At 41.8% G+C, this 23,145-nt stretch overlaps 3 protein-coding genes and 1 pseudogene across 4 annotated transcripts in view; 2 read left to right on the top strand and 2 right to left on the bottom strand.

The window, feature by feature from the left end:
- duox (dual oxidase) overlaps positions 1 to 1,137 on the bottom strand; it is a gene marked incomplete in the record, with an annotated part of 33,717 nt that extends 32,580 nt beyond the window's left edge. The window contains 4 exon segments of the mRNA XM_029759485.1: positions 153 to 340; positions 576 to 740; positions 835 to 918; positions 1,075 to 1,137. Coding sequence (XP_029615345.1) covers positions 153 to 340; positions 576 to 740; positions 835 to 918; positions 1,075 to 1,132 — 495 coding nt within the window.
- Positions 1,138 to 1,142: 5 nt separating this feature from the next.
- On the top strand, positions 1,143 to 8,352 carry duox2 (dual oxidase 2). Of its 2 annotated transcripts, none has more exons than XM_029759487.1 (8): positions 1,143 to 1,223; positions 4,007 to 4,174; positions 4,495 to 4,552; positions 5,040 to 5,174; positions 5,660 to 5,867; positions 6,659 to 6,876; positions 7,099 to 7,292; positions 7,668 to 8,352. In XM_029759487.1, the coding sequence occupies exons 2-8, from the start codon at positions 4,028 to 4,030 to the stop codon at positions 7,725 to 7,727; spliced, it is 1,020 nt and encodes a 339-aa protein (XP_029615347.1). In that variant the 5' UTR covers positions 1,143 to 1,223; positions 4,007 to 4,027; the 3' UTR covers positions 7,728 to 8,352. The 2 variants fall into 2 exon arrangements, with proteins under 2 accessions (XP_029615347.1, XP_029615346.1); XM_029759486.1 differs by lacking the exon at positions 1,143 to 1,223 and adding an exon at positions 1,735 to 1,794.
- Positions 8,353 to 9,331: 979 nt separating this feature from the next.
- Positions 9,332 to 11,039, top strand: LOC115196644 (uncharacterized; annotated as a pseudogene).
- Positions 11,040 to 13,418: 2,379 nt separating this feature from the next.
- The window catches only part of LOC115197709 (amyloid-beta A4 precursor protein-binding family A member 2-like), a 14,659-nt gene continuing 4,932 nt past the window's right edge, over positions 13,419 to 23,145 (bottom strand). The window contains exons 4-10 of the mRNA XM_029759484.1: positions 20,769 to 20,855; positions 18,229 to 18,414; positions 16,586 to 16,765; positions 15,838 to 16,050; positions 15,106 to 15,225; positions 14,838 to 14,978; positions 13,419 to 13,946 (exon numbers count right to left, since the gene is read on the bottom strand). Coding sequence (XP_029615344.1) covers positions 13,875 to 13,946; positions 14,838 to 14,978; positions 15,106 to 15,225; positions 15,838 to 16,050; positions 16,586 to 16,765; positions 18,229 to 18,414; positions 20,769 to 20,855 — 999 coding nt within the window. The 3' untranslated portion in view covers positions 13,419 to 13,874. The remainder of the gene's footprint in view (positions 13,947 to 14,837; positions 14,979 to 15,105; positions 15,226 to 15,837; positions 16,051 to 16,585; positions 16,766 to 18,228; positions 18,415 to 20,768; positions 20,856 to 23,145) is intronic.

The following is a 23,145-nucleotide window of genomic DNA, read 5'->3' as shown; positions in this document are numbered from 1 at the left end:
AGGGGTTATTACCTGTGTGTGGGGGTTATTACCTGTGTGCGGGAGTTATTACCCATGTGAAAGGGTTATTACCTGTGTGCGGGGGTTATTACCTGTGTGCGGGGGTTATTACCTGTGTGCGGGGGTTATTACCTGTGTGCGGGGGTTATTACCTGTGTGCGGGGGTTATTGGGGCTCTGGCTGGAGTGTTTTTCCCAGGGCCCCCTCTGGAATGGCAGAAGGACCCGGCCGGTACGATTGGGGTCAAAGACTGGGTCTCCCTCTGGGACAGGGATGTGCATGAATTCCGGAGGACAGCCTGGAGGACGAGAGTCCTGGATCTCAAATGCTACGTGGTACCCTGGACAGACAGAGGATAAATACAGGGACTTGAGTTTGGGTCGCTGCTAATTGTCAATCTATTCTAAAAAAAACTTTTTGAGAAGTTTCCGTGTGTTTTACTGGTCATTCATTTTGTTACTATGACAACCTCCAAACATTTAATTTCACAAAGTAGACCCGAAACAATATCTCCTGAATGAGTCGGGAAATGAATCATAAACTTTACGGATGATGTTCCCAGGTGTCGATTTTACCGAAGAACACAGAGAGTACAGTCTGGTTGTGTGCAGAGGGCAGGCCCGAGGGGCCCCTGGCCGTCACATCGCTGACCCTGCGCGGGTTGGGGAGCTGTGGCTCCTGGAGAGGTTGGAGAACCCCGTCAGAGTAGCGCGCCGGCAGGAGGCGGACCAGGCGGGAACCTGCATATAAATTCATCGTATATCTTTAAATATTAATATTTCAAATATTTCATATTGTAAGTTAGTGGTTAAGATTTTGTGATTAAAAACTTACCAACAGCACCTCGACTGTGATAGGCTAAATTGTTATACCAGCCGTCATATCGTTGGACTTCCCAGGGGACTTTGGCCTGAGAATCTGCACAGGTTAAATGTATAGATTGACGGTCCTTTCAGAGTGATACTCAAAATGCAGGACTTGTATAATAGGTATTTATCAAAGGTTATGCATTTTTCGTGTGTTTTGCTAGTCGTAAGTAAATAACACGAAATGACTAGTTACAAGGCTACTTACGTTGAACGATAAGAGAAAGTACCGCTAACACTGTCCACATCTGTTTACTCAAATCCATCGATGCGAGAGATTCCGCTCAGCACGTAGAGACCCACTCCAAGACGGTCAAGAGTTGTCGAGGTGCAGTCTACCGGTGTGGAAAGTGAAAGGTAGGAACCCATCGTGGAAATTATTTTAAAAAATTGCGATATAGCCTAATACGTTTCGTAATGCGTAAAATCTATGTGATTATCAGTGCTTTAATAACTGATATAATTAAATTGTGACTGACACATATAGAGAAGTTGTACGTTGTATGGAAGAAACAACACTAAAGAAAGGTTTTTAAACAGGAAATGTTAATTCATTTATTAGATTTTTTTTTTAAACTGTAAACTTACCCAATTTTGAGAATGAAATGTCATGCGCACTGAAGTGCCGGAGTTACGAAAAAATCCAGGTGAGCGAAATAGTGCTCCACAGAAGAACAGCCAAACAGTGTGTCTAAGACCTAAGTTCTCATAATATACTGACACACGAGTTTCCTTGTAGGAATGATCGTCACCGGTTCACACACCTCTGTTCCAAAAAAAAAATACCAATCAATGCAAGCCTAAAGATACACAAAAGAAGTGTCCGGTATAAAATAAGCCTCTCGCCTTTGTGTGTTACTACATTCGGGTTTTCCCATCTTTCTGCCTCTTGTCTTGACCTGCTGGTCTACTTTTTTTGCACTTTCAGGTGAGCATTTTTTTTAAATTAATTTATTTTATTATTTTATTTTATATTATTTTAAGCATACTTATTATGCAAATAGCATAGTGATGTATTTATTATGATGGTTCAGAGGTAGATGGAGTTCGATTTTTGTTTGTTTGTGTGTTTTCTTTGTTATGTGTTTGTTGCTTACAAACTTGCAGGGTCTAATTTGAGATGGTTCTTTTGGCGGTGATAGTATGCCAGAGAGGGTAAACCTGAGTGCAAGAGTATCCACTTACTGTACCCGTACTCTGTTTAGTTTGAATGTGCTCTTAGTCTCAACAGAGTGGTTTCTTAAAGCACTTTGTAGGAAAACCCCCACAAAATTGGTCTACCAAATGAGAGTATGTTCAAGTAAAAATGATTTTGTCTTGATTCAGAAATAAAATACTTTCTTTAAGTGATATAATATATAGTATACATCCTGAGACAACAGCAAAAAAAAAACAGCTTTTCATTTATCTGCATGTCCAGCCTTTATATTGAGCCTCACAATGAAGTGTTTTACCATGTTCTTTAAAGGACAACCAGGGCTACAAGTAGAACACAAAACTATTGGATATAAACTGTTGCATTCATGAGTTTTACTGACAAATGTCTACAAAAAAATTAAAAGTCAACCAAAGCAAAAACCTGATAAATAATCATTTATATCAATGTTGTAAATACAGAAATTATTTGCTAGGTGGGAAATGAATATCCAAGTAGTCAGTGACGACTGTGTGGCGTTTGGAGTTTGTGACAGCAACTATGTGAGCTAATTACAGTATTATAGACACTATGTCCTGGGATTTACTATGATCTATGTATAATAAGCCCTTACAGTATTATAGACACTATGACCTGGGATTTACTATGGTCTTCTATGTAGAAGAACCTCTTACAGTATTATAGACACTATGTCCTGGGATTTACTATGGTCGATATAGAATAACCCCTTACAGTATTATAGACACTATGTCCTGGGATTTACTATGGTCTATGTAGAATAACCCTTACAGTATTATAGACACTATGACCTGGGATTTACTATGATCTATGTAGAATAACCCCTTACAGTATTATAGACACTATGACCTGGGATTTACTATGATCTATGTAGAATAACCCCTTACAGTATTATAGACACTATGTCCTGGGATTTACTATGATCTATGTATAATAACCCCTTACAGTATTATAGACACTATGTCCTGGGATTTACTATGGTCTATGTAGAATAACCCCTTACAGTATTATAGACACTATGACCTGGGATTTACTATGATCTTCTATGTAGAAGAACCCTTTACAGTATTATAGACACTATGTCCTGGGATTTACTATGGTCTTCTATGTAGAAGAACCTCTTACAGTATTATAGACACTATGACCTGGGATTTACTATGATCTATGTAGAAGAACCCCTTACAGTATTATAGATACTATGTCCTGGGATTTACTATGATCTATGTAGAAGAACCCCTTACAGTATTATAGACACTATGACCTGGGATTTCCTATGGTCTTCTATGTAGAGGAAACCCTTACCACCTAACAACTCTTATGTAGCTTGCGAGTGTCCGTGAGAGTCTCAGCTTTCCATAGATAGCTTTTAATCATTTGTATCTCAAACCATTCGGACTCTACAGCCGTTTTTGTAAAAAGACCCAGCCCTGGGCCCCTTCAGGAAGTTTTTTTTTGTGTACTAGGTCATCAAATTGTGTACTACGTCATCCTATTCGTATGATATGTTTCAAATTCAATTTGTTTGTTGTGCTTAAGATCCTGGGGCCGGTTGGACCAGTGGGTGATAACCCTAAATCCGACGTAAAATGTGCTCTATGCAGGACCTAAAAGTTGTACCTGTTGTACCCTTCTATGAGCTACGCCTAGTAGGGAGTAGGCATAGGATGTTCATTTGGGACTATCTTAATTCATGATATACAGAGAAAATAATAGCAATATATATTTTAAAAAGGATGTGAGTCTCGTGTTCATATTTCACAACCTCCGCGGGTTTTTCCAGATGGCTATGCACGAGTCAATAGCAAAATAATACTCCCAATTCCCCCAGTGTACATTATCCTCTACTATACAGTAATGAACTGATGGCCCAATGTATCTCCTATCTCTGGATCTTTACACAGTAATTGAGACACCGTGCTCTTAACACACTAACACTGTCTCTTCTGGTCACGCTGTCTGCTCTCAGCCCCGGAGATCCTGAGGAAAGATGACCTTCTACGATAACATTTACCCGTTCTACCCCTTACCGAGAACCTCCTTTATCTTCAGCACCCACCTCCTCACTATTATCCTGGTCTTCCTGGTCCTCACGTTCAGCTTCCTTCTTATTCTGCCAGGTATTAGAGGCAAGTCGGTGAGTAGAACCAACTGGTGCAACCTTCCTATGGAGTAATATTAATACCAACAGAATATTGAATCTTCAGACTCGATTGATCTTCATATTCCATTTCTGTTGGCACAAATCTGACTCCTTATACCTACTGTGGCCTACAATTAGATAATATAAATTGCTCAATGTAGATACATATTGACTTAAACTGATTATTTCCCCTTGGAATGTGATTAACATCAAATGGATTAATAAAACAATAACAACGATGTATTATAGCTGTCAGTCAGTGAAAGGTACATGTTTCGTGATCCTGACTTGTGTCCTCAAACCCTCTCTTCTAGAGACTGTTCTGGATGTTCAGAATCATCATCAGTTTCTTCATAGGTGTAGTAATTGTAGGTAAGTACTGTACCTACCTGGACATTTATTTTAGTTTTCACGTCACATCTTTTACAACACTATACAATAATTTTTGAACTCTCTGCATATTTAGATTTATTTTATACCCGCAGGATTGTTGATTAGGCTACTCGATTCCGATTGGTCGACAGGGTGTGAATTATTTCACAGGAAACGCACATCAAAACAAATGCTGAATCAACTGCTGTAAAGTAGTTCATTGTGTCGTTGTTGTTTTTAGTATGACACCCAATCCCAATCTCAATCTCAATCTCAATCTCAATCCCAATCCCAATCTCAATCTCAATCTCAATCCCAATCTCAATCTCAATCTCAATCCCAATCCCAATCTCAATCTCAATCTCAATCCCAATCCCAATCTCAATCTCAATCTCAATCCCAATCTCAATCTCAATCCCAATCCCAATCTCAATCTCAATCTCAATCCCAATCTCAATCTCAATCCCAATCTCAATCTCAATCTCAGCACTGAATTTCACCAGTGACTGGGCTGAGGCCCAAACCACTACCAACGCTACCTACAAGTCCTTCAGCAGTGAGGAGGTGAACGCTGAGGTGGGACTGCATGTTGGATTGTACGGCATCAACATAACTTTAAGAGGTGAGCCCCGTAAACCGCAGGTTACCAGTGACAGACAGGTTGTGACAGACAGGTGGCCTACCACCAGGTTACCAGTGACAGACAGGTGGCCTCCCACCAGGTTACCAGTGACAGACAGGTTGTGACAGACAGGTGGCCTACCACCAGGTCACCAGTGACAGACAGGTGGCCTCCCACCAGGTTACCAGTGACAGACAGGTGGCCTCCCACCAGGTTACCAGTGACAGACAGGTTGTGACAGACAGGTGGCCTACCACCAGGTCACCAGTGACAGACAGGTGGCCTCCCACCAGGCTACCAGTGACAGACAGGTGGCCTCCCACCAGGTTACCAGTGACAGACAGGTTGTGACAGACAGGTGGCCTCCCACCAGGTCACCAGTGCTGTAGCTCTAGATCTGGGATTGTGACACATAACTTGTCATGTGTGTTGTAAGTGCATGGATTATAACCTCCCATTGTCCTCTATGGTCTCTATCCCTCCAGGGAATCCTGTGAATCAACTGAACGAGACCATCAACTACAACGAGATGTTTGAGTGGAAAGACACCATCGATGAGGAGTACGAGGACGCCCTAGAGAGAGGTCTACCTAACCCTATCCTCTATATCGCTGAGAAGTTTACCCTCAACAACCCCTGTGGTCTCATCTACCAGTATAGATACTCTGGGCGCTATGCCTCGGCCACTCTCTGGTAAGCTGACTAGATCTAAACACATAACAGTAGTGGATATTCCACCACCAGATCCGAAGGTTAATGTTAAGCATCAAATCAAATTAAATCAAATGTGATTTGTCGCATGCGCGTCAGACTCATTAAAGAAGAAAAAAAAAATCTTTGTCCATTTCGAGGTGAGTAATCGCTGTCCTGATATCCAGAAGTTATTTTCGGTCATAAGAGACGGTGGCAGAAATATTATGTACAAAATAAGATACAAACAATGTGAGCCAAAAAATTTGCACAATTGTTTAGGAGCCCGTAAAAAAGGAAGCCATTCCCTCCGGCGCCATTATGGGAATTATAGGGATGGAGATCAAAGTTATGGTAAGGTTTAAGTTAGGTGTTCAGGGTTCATGTTTTGAGAGGATGTGGGTAGAGTAAGGTTTAAGTTAGGTGTTCAGGGTTCATGTTTTGAGGGGATGTGGGTAGAGTAAGGTTTAAGTTAGGTGTTCAGGGTTCATGTTTTGAGGGCATGTGGGTAGAGTAAGGTTTAAGTTAGGTGTTCAGGCTTAATGTTTTGAGGGCATGTGGGTAGAGTAAGGTTTAAGTTAGGTGTTCAGGCTTAATGTTATGAGGGGATCTGGGTAGGGTAAGGTTTAAGTTAGTTGTATTTTTAGGGTTAATGTTTTGGGGGGGGGGGGGGGTGAGGTTAAAGTAAGATGTAGGGGTTACTGAAGCGGCATCCAAAACCGTTTAAAGTCGTCTGACTGTACATACTACACACACTGTCAAATTTAAAACAAGTGCTGTCTCTCTCTCCCCAGGACAGCGTTCTGCTGCTGGATGGTAGCCAACGTGCTGTTCTCCATGCCTGTCATCCTGTACGCCGGCTACATGATGGTGGCCACTGCCGCCTTCATCTTCTTCTCCATGGCCTCTTTCTCCACCATCAGGAACCTGCCTACCTGTCTGTTCACCATAGGCACCTCTGGAGCCTTCCAGACAGAGTACAGCGGTTCTTTCTGGCTGGCGCTGGCCACAGGTAAGGAAAGGTTAACCAGAGCTCAAGGCTCTTTCCTCAATTTAAACTTTCCTCAATTCCTTGTGTCCTCTCTCCTAGCCTCCATCTCAAGTGGTTATGAGGTTAGGAGAAAGGACTCTAGGAATCAAGGAAAGATTAATTGAGAAAGAGTCAAGTTATCCACACTAATGACAACATTAAAGGGCATTTTGTTAAAAAAAAGGCGTCCATCTTGTTTTCCAGGTGTCCTGTGTCTGGTCATCGGAGTCCTGGTGGTTCTGCTGGACTGTCTGATCCCTGAGAAGATACGAGAAGCCTTCAGTGTCGGGGTGGACAATGACGAAGATGAAGATATTAATTTTGGACAGGGATACCTGAACTCCAACTTCCTGGCAAGCGTAACCACCACACCTTTGACAACTTTAGTACTTCCTACGGTAAGTCTTCCAGTTTAATAAGTAGATGCAAGTCTAGCTCTGGTCCAGGGCTTCGTTTAGTAGCCTTTTAACAATCACCATCACTACTGTAGCTCTACAGATGTAGGATCTTAATTTGAGCCAGTTTGCTTCAGCAGGAAAATAATCCTGCAGCAACAAGAAATGTGTATTTTTATTTGGATTATAATTAATGGGCATTTTCCTAGCCAAAATCAAGTCTGAAATTTCTAAGTGGATATTGCAAACTTTAGAAGCCTATTTAAACCTCAAATACACAAAAGGGTCATCAAATTAAGATCCTACATCTGTAGTAATAGGTAAATATTATTGATTTAACCGTAAATAATGTAATTTTCTTCTTCTTATGTGTTCCAGGATGAAATTCAGAAAGACAGCCACCAACCATCCCTCCAGGAGCTGTCAATCGCAATGTAACCTAAAGTGTCAGGCGTTAAAACACGCCTGAGACGGCGTTCCCACATCCGGTTTTCAGCGGAAAAGTGTATCCCTGAAAACCGGATACATCCGGTTGTTGGCAACTCCCTCTAAGGCTGGTCGCAATGTAACGGAGTCAGATTCATAACCTCCCTCCCCAGCTTGAAAAGGTCTCTACCGTACTATTGAATCCCTAGCTTTTCGAACAGCGTAGTTGGTTAAAACGTTGTCAAGGAGGGCAGTCACGTGCGAGACATTAGCCTCTGTCGAGTCCCCAACAAACGGATGTGTCCTGGGTTCCAGTCTGGCTGTGAGGCGACGAGGGAGGAAGTGGTACTGCTAGACTAGCACAGTGACCTCCTTTTACACAGGCCTCTTGTACTGTACTGTAAATAATGTGTATAAAATGTGTTCTACTCTGTCAATGCCATCATTTGTTATTATTAGATGTGTTGTATTAAATGTCATGTTCAAATAGTGTACGAAAATGTACTAAAACAATTTGCGAGATTCACACACTTTTACTGGAGATAATTGAGTCATGTATTCAAGTAATTGACGATGTGCTTCTTGTGTAATAACCAAATGGCACCCTGTTCCCTATATAGTGCACTACTTTAGGTCAGAGCCCTATAGAACCCTGTTCCCTATATAGTGCACTACTTTAGACCAGAGCCCTATAGAACCCTGTTCCCTATATAGTGCACTACTTTAGACCAGAGCCCTATAGAACCCTATTCCTCATATAGTGCACTACTTTAGACCAGAGCCCTATAGAACCCTGTTCCCTATATAGTGCACTACTTTAGACCAGAGCCCTATAGAACCCTATTCCCTATATATAGTGCACTACTTTAGACCAGAGCCCTATAGAACCCTATTCCCTATATAGTGCACTACTTTAGACCAGGACCCTATGGCTCTTGGTCAAAAGTGTACTAGGGAACAGGTGCGACATTTTGGAGTACAAAATGTGTTTTTTGTTGTTTTTTTTTTAACATATTTTACTTTCATTTTCATCATTGCATGTAATAAATGTAATTTTATTTAAAACACATTTGGAAAGGAATAATTAGCCTTGTCACCGGTTTCATCGATCACAGTGTATTCTCAGTATCTCACAAATACATTCGTACAGTAATATACAAGTTAATACATTCTCGTTGTACCTGGTCTGCCTCACAAATGGCACCCTATTCCCTATATAGTCCACTCCTTTTGACCAGAGCCCTGTTGCAACGGCCCTGGTTAAAATGTAGTGCACTGTAAAAGGCATAGGGTTCGGTTTGGGACGGCAGGCCTGATGTTTATTAAGGTAATCAGTCACCTAAATATATGTGTGAAGAAGAACCCACGTTTCAGTAATATCTTTGGCCTTCATCATTACCGTAATATTATATACCATTACCGTAATATTATATACCATTACCGTAATATTATATACCATTACCGTAATATTATATACCATTACTGTAATATTATATACCATTACCGTAATATTATATACCATTACTGTAATATTATATACCATTACTGTAATATTATATACCATTACCGTAATATTATATACCATTACCGTAATATTATATACCATTACTGTAATATTATATACCATTACCGTAATATTATATACCATTACCGTAATATTATATACCATTACCATAATATTATATACCATTACCGTAATATTATATACCATTACCGTAATATTATATACCATTACCGTAATATTATATACCATTACCGTAATATTATATACCATTACCGTAATATTATATACCATTACCATAATATTATATACCATTACCGTAATATTATATACCATTACCGTAATATTATATACCATTACTGTAATATTATATACCATTACTGTAATATTATATACCATTACCGTAATATTATATACCATTACCGTAATATTATATACCATTACCGTAATATTATATACCATTACCGTAATATTATATACCATTACTGTAATATTATATACCATTACCGTAATATTATATACCATTACCGTAATATTATATACCATTACCGTAATATTATATACCATTACCGTAATATTATATACCATTACCGTAATATTATATACCATTACCGTAATATTATATACCATTACTGTAATATTATATACCATTACCGTAATATTATATACCATTACTGTAATATTATATACCATTACTGTAATATTATATACCATTACCGTAATATTATATACCATTACCGTAATATTATATACCATTACTGTAATATTATATACCATTACCATAATATTATATACCATTACCGTAATATTATATACCATTACTGTAATATTATATACCATTACCGTAATATTATATACCATTACTGTAAAATGATATACCATTACTGTAATATTATATACCATTACCGTAATATTATATACCATTACCGTAATATTATATACCATTACCATAATATTATATACCATTACTGTAATATTATATACCATTACTGTAATATTATATACCATTACCGTAATATTATATACCATTACTGTAATATTATATACCATTACTGTAATATTATATACCATTACCGTAATATTATATACCATTACCGTAATATTATATACCATTACCATAATATTATATACCATTACTGTAATATTATATACCATTACTGTAATATTATATACCATTACCGTAATATTATATACCATTACCGTAATATTATATACCATTACTGTAATATTATATACCATTACCATAATATTATATACCGTTACCGTAATATTATATACCATTACTGTAATATTATATACCATTACCGTAATATTATATACCATTACTGTAAAATTATATACCATTACCGTAATATTATATACCATTACCATAGTATTATATACCATTACCGTAATATTATATACCATTACCGTAATATTATATACCATTACTGTAATATTATATACCATTACCGTAATATTATATACCATTACTGTAAAATTATATACCATTACCATAGTATTATATACCATTACCGTAATATTATATACCATTACCGTAATATTATATACCATTACCGTAATATTATATACCATTACCGTAATATTATATACCATTACCATAGTATTATATACCATTACCGTAATATTATATACCATTACCATAGTATTATATACCATTACCGTAGTATTATATACCATTACCGTAATATTATATACCATTACCGTAGTATTATATACCATTACTGTAATATTATATACCATTACCGTAATATTATATTCACCCCATTGATACCCCTGAGGCAAAATAGAGCGCCAAGGACTGCTTCAACACATACAGTTGAAGTCGGAAGTTTACATACACTTAGGTTGGAGTCATTAAACCTCGTTTTTCAACCACTCCACACATTTATTGTTAACAAACTATAGTTTTGGGAAGTCGGTTGAGACATCTACTTTGTGCATGACACAAGTAATTTTTCTAACAATTGTTTACAGGCAGATTATTTCACTTATAATTCACCGTATCACAATTCCAGTGGGTCAGAAGTTTACATACACTAAGTTGACTGTGCCTTTAAACAGATTGGAAAATTCCAGAAAATGAAATCATGGCTTTAGAAGCTTCTGATAGGATAGTTGACATAATTTGAGCCAATTGGATTTGTACCTGTGGATGTATTTCAAGGCCTACCTTCAAACTCAGTGCCTCTTTGCTTGACATCATGGGAAAATTAAAAGAAATCAGCCAAGACCTCATAAGAAAATTGTAGACCTCCACAAGTCTGGTTCATCCTTGGGAGCAATTTCCAAATGCCTGAAGGTACCACATTCAGCTGTACAAACAATAGTACGCAAGTATAAACACCATGGAACCACGCAGCCGTCATACCACTCAGGAAGGAGACGCATTCTGTCTCCTAGAGATGAACGTACTTTGGTGCGAAAAGTGCAAATCAATCCCTGAACAACAGCAAAAGACCTTGTGTAGATGCTGGAGGAAACAGGTACAAAAGTATCTATATCCACAGTAAAACGAGTCCTATATCGACATAACCTGAAAGGCCGCTCAGCAAGGAAGAAGCCACTGCTCCAAAACCGCCATAAAAAGCCAGACTACGGTTTGCAACTGTACATGGGGACAAAGATCATACTTTTTAGAGAAATGTCCTCTGATCTGATGAAACAAAAATAGAACTGTTTGGCCATAATGACCATTGTTATGTTTGGAGGAAAAAGGGGGAGGCTTACAACCCGAAGAACACCATCCCAACCGTGAAGCACGGGGGTGGCAGCATCATGTTGTGGAGGTGCTTTGCTGCAGGAGGGACTGGTGCACTTCACAAAATAGATGGCATCATGAGGCAGGAAATTATGTGGATATATTGAAGCAACATCTCAAGACATCAGTCAGGAAGAAAAAAAAAATGTTAGCGAGCAAGGCCTGCAAACCTGATTCAGTTACACCAGCTCTGTCAGGAGAAATGGGACAAAATTCACCCAACATATTGTGGGAAACTTGTGGAAGGCTACCCGAAACATTTGACCTAAGTTAAACAATTTAAAGGCAATGCTACCAAATACTAATTGAGTGTATGTAAACTTCTGACCCACTGGGAATGTGATGAAAGAAATAAAAGCTGAAATAAATAATTCTCTCTACTATTATTCTGACATTTCACATTCTTAAAATAAAGTGGTGATCCTAACTGACCTAAAACAGGGAATTTTTACTAGGATTAAATGTCAGGAATTGTGAAAAACTGAGTTTAAATGTATTTGGCTGAGGTGTATGTAAACTTGCGACTTCAACTGTAGTATGCGTACTACAGTTGATCAGAGCCCTACAGAACCCTATTCCCTATACAGTACACTACTTTAGACCAGAGCCCTATAGAACCCTATTCCCTATATAGTGCACTACTTTAGACCAGAGCCCTATAGAACCCTATTCCCTATATAGTGCACTACTTTAGACCAGGACCCTATAGAACCCTATTCCCTATATAGTGCACTACTTTAGACCAGGACCCTATAGAACCCTATTCCCTATATAGTGCACTACTTTAGACCAGAGCCCTATAGAACCCTATTCCCTACATAGTGCACTACTTTAGACCAGAGCCATATGGGTTTTGATCAACAGTAGAGTACCATATAGGGAATAGACTGTAGCTTAATACCCCCTAGCCTGGTTCCAGATCTGTTTGTGCTGTCTTGCCAACTCCTAAAGTAGTGGTCATGCATTGGCCAGAGAGGCGCTCCAACGACAGACCAGGCTACAATAGCCCTGCTATTAAAGAATAGCCTTGTCCTATGCTGTATTGGTTAAGATGTCATACCCATGGTATACGGTCTGATATACCACGGCTGTTAGAGACAATCAGCTTTCAGGTCTCAAACCACCCAGTTTACAATGAACAGACCAAGTTACAGTTTCAGCAGTCCTCCTATAAAACAAACTATTTACAGGACGACGACGTCTCTCAACCTTGCATGTTATAAAAAAAATCTAAATAAATAAAGGAATAAATTGAAAATAAAATGTGCCGTGTTTGTAATCTCTCGTCGTAAGAAAACGATAAAGACCTTGCATGTACAACACACACACACAAACACACGCACGCACGCACGCACGCACGCACACACACACACACACACACACACACACACACACACACACACACACACACACACACACACACACACACACACACACACACACACACACACACACACACCACGGACAGCTTATGTTATGTACATTTCAACCCATTAGTAGCTCATCAATGAATTTGAAAATAAGCCTTATTTAAGTTGGGAATGGTGCTGTGGTTATAACTGTCAGTAGAGTAACAGGGAAATAACACCATAGAAAGATACACGTTGCTAATGTATCACCCTGCACCAGTGGAGGCTGGTGTCACTGTAAATCGGAGGACAGGCTCATTTTAATGGCTCCACTGCCTGTCAACCACCCTGTCTGTTCAACTTCTCCTAGACATGCAGAAGCAGTGAGCGAGTACACAGAAAGAGATGCAGGTAAGGTGTGCGTCACCAAATTGCACCCTATTCCCTACATTGTGCACTACTTTTGACCAGAACCCCTATCGGTCCTGGTCAAAAGTAGTGCACTACATAGGGAATAGGGTGTCATTTAGGACTCTGACGTGGAGAGACTAAATGTAGACGGGAATCTCCTGCCCTGTTAACAGTCTGAACATCACTGCAGGCATGGTCTTCATGTTGATCTGACAGAGAGGAGAGGAGGAGGGGGAGAGGAGGAAGAGGAGGACAGTTTGGAGAGGATGAAGATGGGGAGGATGAGGAGGAGAGGAGGGGGAGGATGAGAAGAAGGAGGAGAGGGAGGAGAAGAGAAGGAAAAAAGGGAGGAGAGGAGGAGAGAAGGAGAGGAGAGGAGGAGGGGACACAGGAGAGGTAGGAGAGGAGGAGGAGGAGGAGGAGGAGAGGGAGGAGAGGAGGAGAAGTAGTAGGTGGGAGAGAGGAGGAGGATGAGGAGGAGAAGTAGGAGGTGGGAGAGAGGAGGAGGATGAGGAGGAAGAGGAGAGGTAGGGGAGGAGAGGGAGGACAGGAGGATGAGGAGGAGGGGGAGAGGAGGAGGATGAGGAGGAGGGGGAGAGGAGGAGGATGAGGAGGAGGGGAGAGGAGGAGGATGAGGAGGAGGGGAGAGGAGGAGGGTGAGGAGGAGGGGAGAGGAGGAGGGGAGAGGAGGAGGATGAGGAGGAGGGGGAGAGGAGGAGGATGAGGAGGAGGGGGAGAGGAGGAGGATGAGGAGGAGGGGAGAGGAGGAGGATGAGGAGGAGGGGGAGAGGTAGGAGGTGGGAGAGAGGAGGAGGATGAGGAGGAGAAGTAGGAGGTGGGAGAGAGAAGGAGGATGAGGAGGAGGAGGAGAGGTAGGGGAGGAGAGGGAGGACAGGAGGATGAGGAGGAGGGGGAGATGAGGAGGATGAGGAGGAGGGGGAGAGGATGAGGAGGAGAAGAGAAGAGACCATATCAGTGCTCATTGTGAAGACACACTTGTATTTGTATAAAATCTTCTGATTCATCTGTTTCGGACTCTGATAGGATATAAAATGAGGGTGTTTATGTTGGCAGTTACCTAACTGGAATCTGATGCTCACCTCTCCCACTGATACAGACAGGGTCTGGACTATCTTCTCATGCAGCATGGCAACCACACTCTGCCCATTGATCTCAATGATCCTGTGGCCGACTCGCACCCCTCCTCGCTCCGCGATACCTCCACGCATCAGACTGCAGATCTGAGGAGAGAGAAAGAAAACACATTTCTGAATCCAAATGGCTGTTATCAGGATCATTATGAGAGAGGTTATACATGGTTGTGACAAGTCTTATAATGCATTATAACGGTATCATAATCCTACTCACGATGCCGTTCTGAACACTGAAGCCCAGCTGGAACTTGAGGTCAGGTCTCTTGATGAGGACGGTGGTGACAGGAGGACAACTCACGATGCTCAGCTTCACCTGAACCTGGCTCTTCAGACCCTGGCAGGACAACCGGAACACGATAAATGACACCTGTCTTAACACTAGAATGGCTGTGTCTCAATCTCAACGCAAGAATGGCTTCCTAGAATGGCTGTGTCTCAATCTCAGCACTAGGATGGCTTCCTAGAATGGATGTGACTCAATCTCAACACTAGAATGGCTGTGTCTCAATCTCAACACTAGAATGGCTGTGTCTCAATCTCAGCACTAGGATGGCTTCCTAGAATGGATGTGACTCAATCTCAACACTAGAATGGCTGTGTCTCAATCTCAACACTAGAATGGCTGTGTCTCAATCTCAACACTAGAATGGCTGTGTCTCAATCTCAGCACTAGGATGGCTTCCTAGAATGGATGTGACTCAATCTCAACACTAGAATGGCTGTGTCTCAATCTCAACACTAGAATGGCCGTGTCTCAATCTCAACACTAGAATGGCTGTGTCTCAATCTCAACACTAGAATGGCTTCCTAGAATGACTTTGTCTCAATCTCAATACTCTAAAATGTCTTCCTTTCCTCTACTCCCCATCTCCTTTCCTTCATGACTGATAAAAGAGCATCTGTTAAATAACATAGACGCTGCCTGAGTGGACTGTACGCTCCAGACCTTGATGATGCTCTGGCAGGTCGCTAACGGCAGGCCCACCAGGCTGGTGTTGTTAATGGACATGATCTGGTCGCCGACGCTGAGTTTCCCAGAGCGGGCAGCCGGGCCGCTGTTCAACATGTTAGCTAGGATCACCGTAGGCAGGATGGAGCCCCAGCCAGACTCCACTATCACCACGCCTAGGCTCTCTCCCTTCTGCTTCTCCAACTCCAGCTGGGAGACACACAAACGCACACAGAGACAGATATTTAGATATCTTTAAGTAGAAGTTATTAGTATATCTTATAAACTGGATTTTAGTTGGTAATAAAAATCATAAAAATATAAAAAATTATTATTATACAAAGTATATAACAAATATATATGCAGAATTTCAGTAGTGGTCTCACTGAAGCAAGAACACTAATTACTTGTACTCTTCAGTGGATTTTGTTTAGCTTACCGAATGGGTAAGATCGATCCTGAACTTTGGTAAACATGTTTGCGCTGTCTAGCTACTGCACGAGCCAAGAGCCTCAATATCTACTGTACTGTAATCTGTTATCTATACTGTGTTTACGGAGTGTATCTAGAGTCATGAATCACGGTCAACAATCACTAACAGTAAGCCGTCACACCTCTTTACACTTGTCTATCAGTATTTCATGCATGCATATAGGCACGGATGCAAGCACACACACACACACACACACACACACACACACACACACACACACACACACACACACACACACACACACACACACACCTCTTTACAGTTGTCAGAGTTTGAGAAATGGACCAGGTCGTCATTGTACATCTCCTGGGAATTGATGATGTCACTGTATTGTTTCTGACTCAGGTCCTTAGGGTTGATCCCATTGGCTCGGAGGAACTCCCTGTAGGCAACGCTGAACGCCTGGCCGATGGACTGGGCAATGAGCTGGGCCTGGGGATGAGAGGGAGAGGAAAGGGGAGGGCAGTAGAGGGAGAGGGAGAGGGAGAGGGAGAGGGAGAGGAGGAGAGAGAGAGGGAGGAGGAGAGAGAGGGAGAGGGAGAGGACGAGAGAGAGGGAGAGGGAGAGGAGGAGAGAGAGGGAAAAGTAGAGGGAGAGGAGGAGCGAGAGGGAGAGGAGAGGGGGGAGGGGAAGAGAGAGAGGGAGAGGGGAGAGGGGGGGAGGGGAGAGGGAGAGGGGAGGGGGAGAAACTACTCAACGGAACTGACAGCCTATTCAAGTTGACATCAATACAGAGGTGGGAGAGAGGACAGGTTAAGGACCAACTGAAATGATGAATGAAGATACACAATATATACAAAAATATGTGGACACCCTAATGAGTGGATTTGGCTATTTCAGCCACGCCCGTTGCTGATAGGTGTATAAAATCGAGCACACAGCCATGCAATCTCCATAGACAAACATTGGCAGTAGAATGGCCTTACTGAAGAGCTCAGTGACTTTCAACATGGCACCACCGTCATAGGATGCCACCTTTCCAACAAGTCAGTTCATCAGATTTCTGCCCTGCTAGAGCTGTCCCGGTCAACTGTAAGTGATGTTATTGTGAAGTGGAAATGTCTAGGAGTAACAACGGCTCAGTGGTAATTCAAGTGAAAGGAAATCTTAACGCTACAGCATACAATGAGATTCTAGACAATTCTGTGCTTCTAACTTTGTGGCAACAGTTTGTGGAAGGCCCTTTCCTGTTTCAGCAGGACAATGCCCCCGTGCACAAATCGAGGTCCATACAGAAATGGTTTGTTGAGATCAGTGTGCAAGAACTTGACTGGCCTGTACAGAGCCCTGACCTCAACCTCATCGAAAACCTTTGGGATGAATTGAAACGCCGACTGCGAGCCAGGCCTAATCGCCCAACATCAGTGCCCGACCTCACTAAAGCTCTTGTGGCTGAATGGAAGCAAGTCCCCGCAGCGATGTTCCAATATCTAGTGGAAAGCCTTTCCAGAAGAGTGGAGGCTGTTATAGCAGCAAAAGGAGGGATCAACTCCATATTAATGCCCATGATTTTAGAATGAGATGTTTCGACAAGCAGGTGTCCACATACTTTTGGTCATGTAGTATATAACTGGTGTTATAGGAAAGCCAAAGTAGGCCTCTGTACAAGCAATAATCATTTTCAAAGCTTTAAAATTATGTTCAGTAGTATTGTACTGTAGATAGTGTATATAAATTGCTTAATCAAAAACTGTGTGTTTTAAATTTTAGCAATAAACCTTCTTCTGCGAACACTGTAAGTAATCAATAATCAATCATCAGAGACCATAATCCCCAATAAAACCAATAATATTCAGCAGAATACAAAGGGAGAGCGTGGGGGAAAAATAGAACAGAGAACAGAACAGATCAGAATACCATAGAATAGAACAAAAACAGAAAACAACAGTACTCACATCCTCTGACTCAAAGACATAGCAGATCATTCTGTACTGTCTCTGTCCCTCTGAGCAGGAGAGATCAGCTTCGCTACAGTCCTGCGAGGACGTGTCTGACGTACGAATACGAGCCATCAGCACCACGATGCTCCCGATGTCTGCGATGTAGGATATGGAACGCAGCGCACTGTCCATCAGCGTCTCCTGGGGGGATAAATAATATATATGGCTGTCTATCAGCGTCTCCTGGGGGGATAAATAATATATATGGCTGCTGTGGTAATAACTGTCCATCAGCGTCTCCTGGGGGGGATAAATAATATATATGGCTGCTGTGGTAATAACTGTCCATCAGCGTCTCCTGGGGGGATAGATAATATATATGGCTGCTGTGGTAATAACTGTCCATCAGCATCTCCTGGGGGGATAAATAATATATATGGCTGCTGTGGTAATAACTGTCCATCAGCGTCTCCTGGGGGGGATAAATAATATATATGGCTGCTGTGGTAATAACTGTCCATCAGCGTCTCCTGGGGGGGATAGATAATGTATATGGCTGCTGTGGTAATAACTGTCCATCAGCGTCTCCTGGGGGGGATAAATAATATATATGGCTGCTGTGGTAATAACTGTCCATCAGCGTCTCCTGGGGGGATAAATAATATATATGGCTGTCCATCAGCGTCTCCTGGGGGGATAAATAATATATATGGCTGCTGTGGTAATAACTGTCCATCAGCGTCTCCTGGGGGGATAAATAATATATATGGCTGCTGTGGTAATAACTGTCCATCAGCGTCTCCTGGGGGGATAAATAATATATATGGCTGCTGTGGTAATAACTGTCCATCAGCGTCTTCTGGGGGGATAGATAATATATATGGCTGCTGTGGTAATAACTGTCCATCAGCGTCTCCTGGGGGGGATAAATAATATATATGGCTGCTGTGGTAATAACTGTCCATCAGCGTCTCCTGGGGGGGATAAATAATATATATGGCTGCTGTGGTAATAACTGTCCATCAGCGTCTCCTGGGGGGATAGATAATATATATGGCTGCTGTGGTAATAACTGTCCATCAGCGTCTCCTGGGGGGATAGATAATATATATGGCTGCTGTGGTAATAACTGTCCATCAGCGTCTCCTGGGGGGATAAATAATATATATGGCTGCTGTGGTAATAACTGTCCATCAGCGTCTCCTGGGGGGATAAATAATATATATGGCTGTCCATCAGCGTCTCCTGGGGGGGATAAACAATATATATGGCTGCTGTGGTAATAACTGTCCATCAGCGTCTCCTGGGGGGATAGATAATATATATGGCTGCTGTGGTAATAACTGTCCATCAGCGTCTCCTGGGGGGACAGATAATATATATGGCTGCTGTGGTAATAACTGTCCATCAGCGTCTCCTGGGGGGATAAATAATATATATGGTTGCTGTGGTAATAACTGTCCATCAGCGTCTCCTGGGGGGATAAATAATATATATGGCTGCTGTGGTAATAACTGTCCATCAGCGTCTCCTGGGGGATAAATAATATATATGGTTGCTGTGGTAATAACTGTCCATCAGCGTCTCCTGGGGGGGATAGATAATATATATGGTTGCTGTGGTAATAACTGTCCATCAGCGTCTCCTGGGGGATAAATAATATATATGGCTGCTGTGGTAATAACTGTCCATCAGCGTCTCCTGGGGGGACAGATAATATATATGGCTGCTGTGGTAATAACTGTCCATCAGCGTCTCCTGGGGGGATAAATAATATATATGGTTGCTGTGGTAATAACTGTCCATCAGCGTCTCCTGGGGGGATAAATAATATATATGGCTGCTGTGGTAATAACTGTCCATCAGCGTCTCCTGGGGGATAAATAATATATATGGTTGCTGTGGTAATAACTGTCCATCAGCGTCTCCTGGGGGGGATAGATAATATATATGGTTGCTGTGGTAATAACTGTCCATCAGCGTCTCCTGGGGGGGATAGATAATATATATGGTTGCTGTGGTAATAACTGTCCATCAGCGTCTCCTGGGGGGGATAAATAATATATATGGCTGCTGTGGTAATAACTGTCCATCAGCGTCTCCTGGGGGGGATAAATAATATATATGGCTGTCCATCAGCATCTCCTGGGGGGATAAATAATATATATGGCTGCTGTGGTAATAACTCTGTGTGGATTGGACGGTCCTAAACAACATGGCCCCTAAAGATACTGCAGCGCACCAGAGTAATTTTATGAAACAGCATCAAATGAAGCTTTGGGCAGGTTTCCTGGACACAGATTAATCCTAGGCTGGGATTCAATCTGATCCGCATTAGATCCACATTATTGGGCGCTTGACATCTAAAGTTAATTTCTGATTGAGTCAACATTTACTATTTACTGTGTATGTGATTTTCGCAGACGGGTGAATATTGCCTTTAAAAGATGCATTGTCTACAAGTGTGATTGGATAGTTCCAGGACTTGGTGTTACAGAGAAGAAATACACAGTGTTTTTTTATTTTTTATTAACTCTGAGCTCACAGTCACACACCTGTGAATCAGCATTCAGCACTTTGACTGCCTTGGTGGAGATGAAGAGGTCCACTTCCTTCACCGTCTGAGAGTCTCCATCTTGGATCTGTGGTCAAACCACCATTGTCAAAAGGAATGAGAGATTGCCATCGTGTGGTTAGAAAGGGTACTCCCAAGGTACATTTGCTTAATGTTTGGAATAACAGAAGACCATTGATGAACAGACCAACTGACATCCATAGATCAAGACAAAAAAATACAATATCATCTTGAACATTGAATGGATAACAAGATTAGCCTGGTCAATTAGTCAGACAGCACAATGCTAACAACATTAGCCTGGTCAGTTTGTCAGACAGCACAATGCTAACAACATTAGTCTGGTCAATTAGTCAGACAGCACAATGCTAATATAACAACATTAGCCTGGTCAATTAGTCAGACAGCACAATGCTAACAACATTAGCCTGGTCAGTTAGTCAGACAGCACAATGCTAATATAACAACATTAGCCTGGTCAATTAGTCAGACAGTACAATGCTAATATAACAACATTAGCCTGGTCAATTAGTCAGACAGCACAATGCTAACAACATTAGTCTGGTCAATTAGTCAGACAGCACAATGCTAATATAACAACATTAGCCTGGTCAATTAGTCAGACAGCACAATGCTAACAACATTAGCCTGGTCAGTTAGTCAGACAGCACAATGCTAATATAACAACATTAGCCTGGTCAATTAGTCAGACAGCACAATGCTAACAACATTAGCCTGGTCAGTTAGTCAGACAGCACAATGCTAATATAACAACATTAGCCTGGTCAGTTAGTCAGACAGCACAATGCTAACAACATTAGCCTGGTCAGTTAGTCAGACAGCACAATGCTAACAACATTAGCCTGGTCAATTAGTCAGACAGCACAATGCTAACAACATTAGCCTGGTCAATTAGTCAGACAGCACAATGCTAAAATAACAACATTAGCCTGGTCAGTTAGTCAGACAGCACAATGCTAACAACATTAGCCTGGTCAATTAGTCAGACAGCACAATGCTAACAACATTAGCCTGGTCAATTAGTCAGACAGCACAATGCTAATATAACAACATTAGCCTGGTCAGTTAGTCAGACAGCACAATGCTAATATAACAACATTAGCCTGGTCAGTTAGTCAGACAGCACAATGCTAATATAACAACATTAGCCTGGTCAATTAGTCAGACAGCACAATGCTAATATAAGATCAGGAGTGTAATACACGCCACACACACACACACACACACACACATTATGTTATTTTGTCCTCGTGGGGAGCTGATATTAATTTCCATACAAAATCCTATTTTCCCTAATCCCTAACCCTAACCCCTTACCCCTAACCCTAACCCTAACCCTAACCCCTTACCCCTAACCCTAACCCTAACCACTAACCACTAACCCTAACCACTAACCACTAACCCTAACCCCATACCCTAACCACTAACCCTAACCCCATACCCTAACCACTAACCACTAACCCTAACTCCATACCCTAACCACTAACCCTAACCCCATACCCTAACCACTAACCACTAACCCCATACCCTAACCACTAACCCTAACCACTAACCCTAACCACTAACCCCTTACCCTAACCCTAACCACTAACCCCTTACCCTAACCACTAACCCTAACCACTAACCCCTTACCCTAACCACTAACCCTAACCACTAACCCTTACCCTAACCCTAACCACTAACCCCTAACCCTAACCCCTAACCCTAACCACTAACCACTAACCCTAACCACTAACCACTAACCCTAACCCCTAACCCTAACCCCTTACCCCTAACCCTAACCCTAACCCCTAACCCTAACCCTAACCACTAACCCTTAACCACTAACCCTAACCACTAACCCCTAACCCTAACCCTAACCACTAACCCTAACCCTAACCACTAACCCCTAACCCTAACCCTAACCCTAACCCTAATCCTAACCACTAACCCCTAACCCTAATCCTAACCCGAACCACTAACCCTAACCCTAACCCTAACCACTAACCCTAACCACTAACCCCTAACCCTAACCCTAGCCCTAACAACTAACCCCTAACCCTAACCCTAACCCTAACCCTAACCACTAACCCTAACCCTAACCATTAACCCTAACCCTTTACCCTAACCCTTTACCCTAACCCTAACCCTAACCCTAACCACTAACCCCTAACCCCTAACCACTAACCCCAACCCTAACCCTTTACCCTAACCCTAACCACTAACCCTAACCCCAACCCTTTACCCTAACCCTAACCACTAACCCTAAACCCTAACCCTAACCCTAACCCCTAACCCTAACCCTAACCCTAACCCCTAACCCCTAACCCTAACCCTAACCCTACCCACTAACCTTT

Source organism: Salmo trutta, chromosome 7 (genome assembly GCF_901001165.1).
Source record: "Salmo trutta chromosome 7, fSalTru1.1, whole genome shotgun sequence".
Lineage (NCBI taxonomy): Eukaryota > Metazoa > Chordata > Actinopteri > Salmoniformes > Salmonidae > Salmo > Salmo trutta.
This window is presented reverse-complemented; position numbering and strand designations above follow the sequence as displayed.